Below are 227 nucleotides of genomic sequence, written 5' to 3'. Positions count from 1 at the left end.
TGGGGCTGAGGCGGCCAGGCTGGCTGCGGGGTCGTTACATGCTGGTCCGCTACGAGGACGTGGCACGGGCACCCTTGCAGAAGGCGGAGGAGATGTACCGCTTCGCCGGGCTCCCCCTCACCCCCCAGGTGAAGGAATGGATCGGCAAAAACACGCAGGCGCCTCACGACGGCAGCGGCGTCTACTCCACCCGCAAAAACTCCTCCGAGCAGTTCGAGAAGTGGCGG

At 66.1% G+C, this 227-nt stretch overlaps 1 protein-coding gene across 1 annotated transcript in view; it reads left to right on the top strand.

Annotated features, from left to right (window-relative positions):
- The first annotated feature begins 38 nt into the window (after window positions 1–38).
- The window catches only part of AIFM2 (apoptosis-inducing factor, mitochondrion-associated, 2), an 11,138-nt gene continuing 10,949 nt past the window's right edge, over window positions 39–227 (top strand). Inside the window, exon 1 of the mRNA XM_009875901.1 lies at window positions 39–220. Coding sequence (XP_009874203.1) covers window positions 39–220 — 182 coding nt within the window. The remainder of the gene's footprint in view (window positions 221–227) is intronic.

This window comes from Apaloderma vittatum, unplaced genomic scaffold (genome assembly GCF_000703405.1).
Source record: "Apaloderma vittatum isolate BGI_N311 unplaced genomic scaffold, ASM70340v1 scaffold8159, whole genome shotgun sequence".
In the NCBI taxonomy this organism is placed as follows: Eukaryota; Metazoa; Chordata; class Aves; order Trogoniformes; family Trogonidae; genus Apaloderma; species Apaloderma vittatum.
This window is presented reverse-complemented; position numbering and strand designations above follow the sequence as displayed.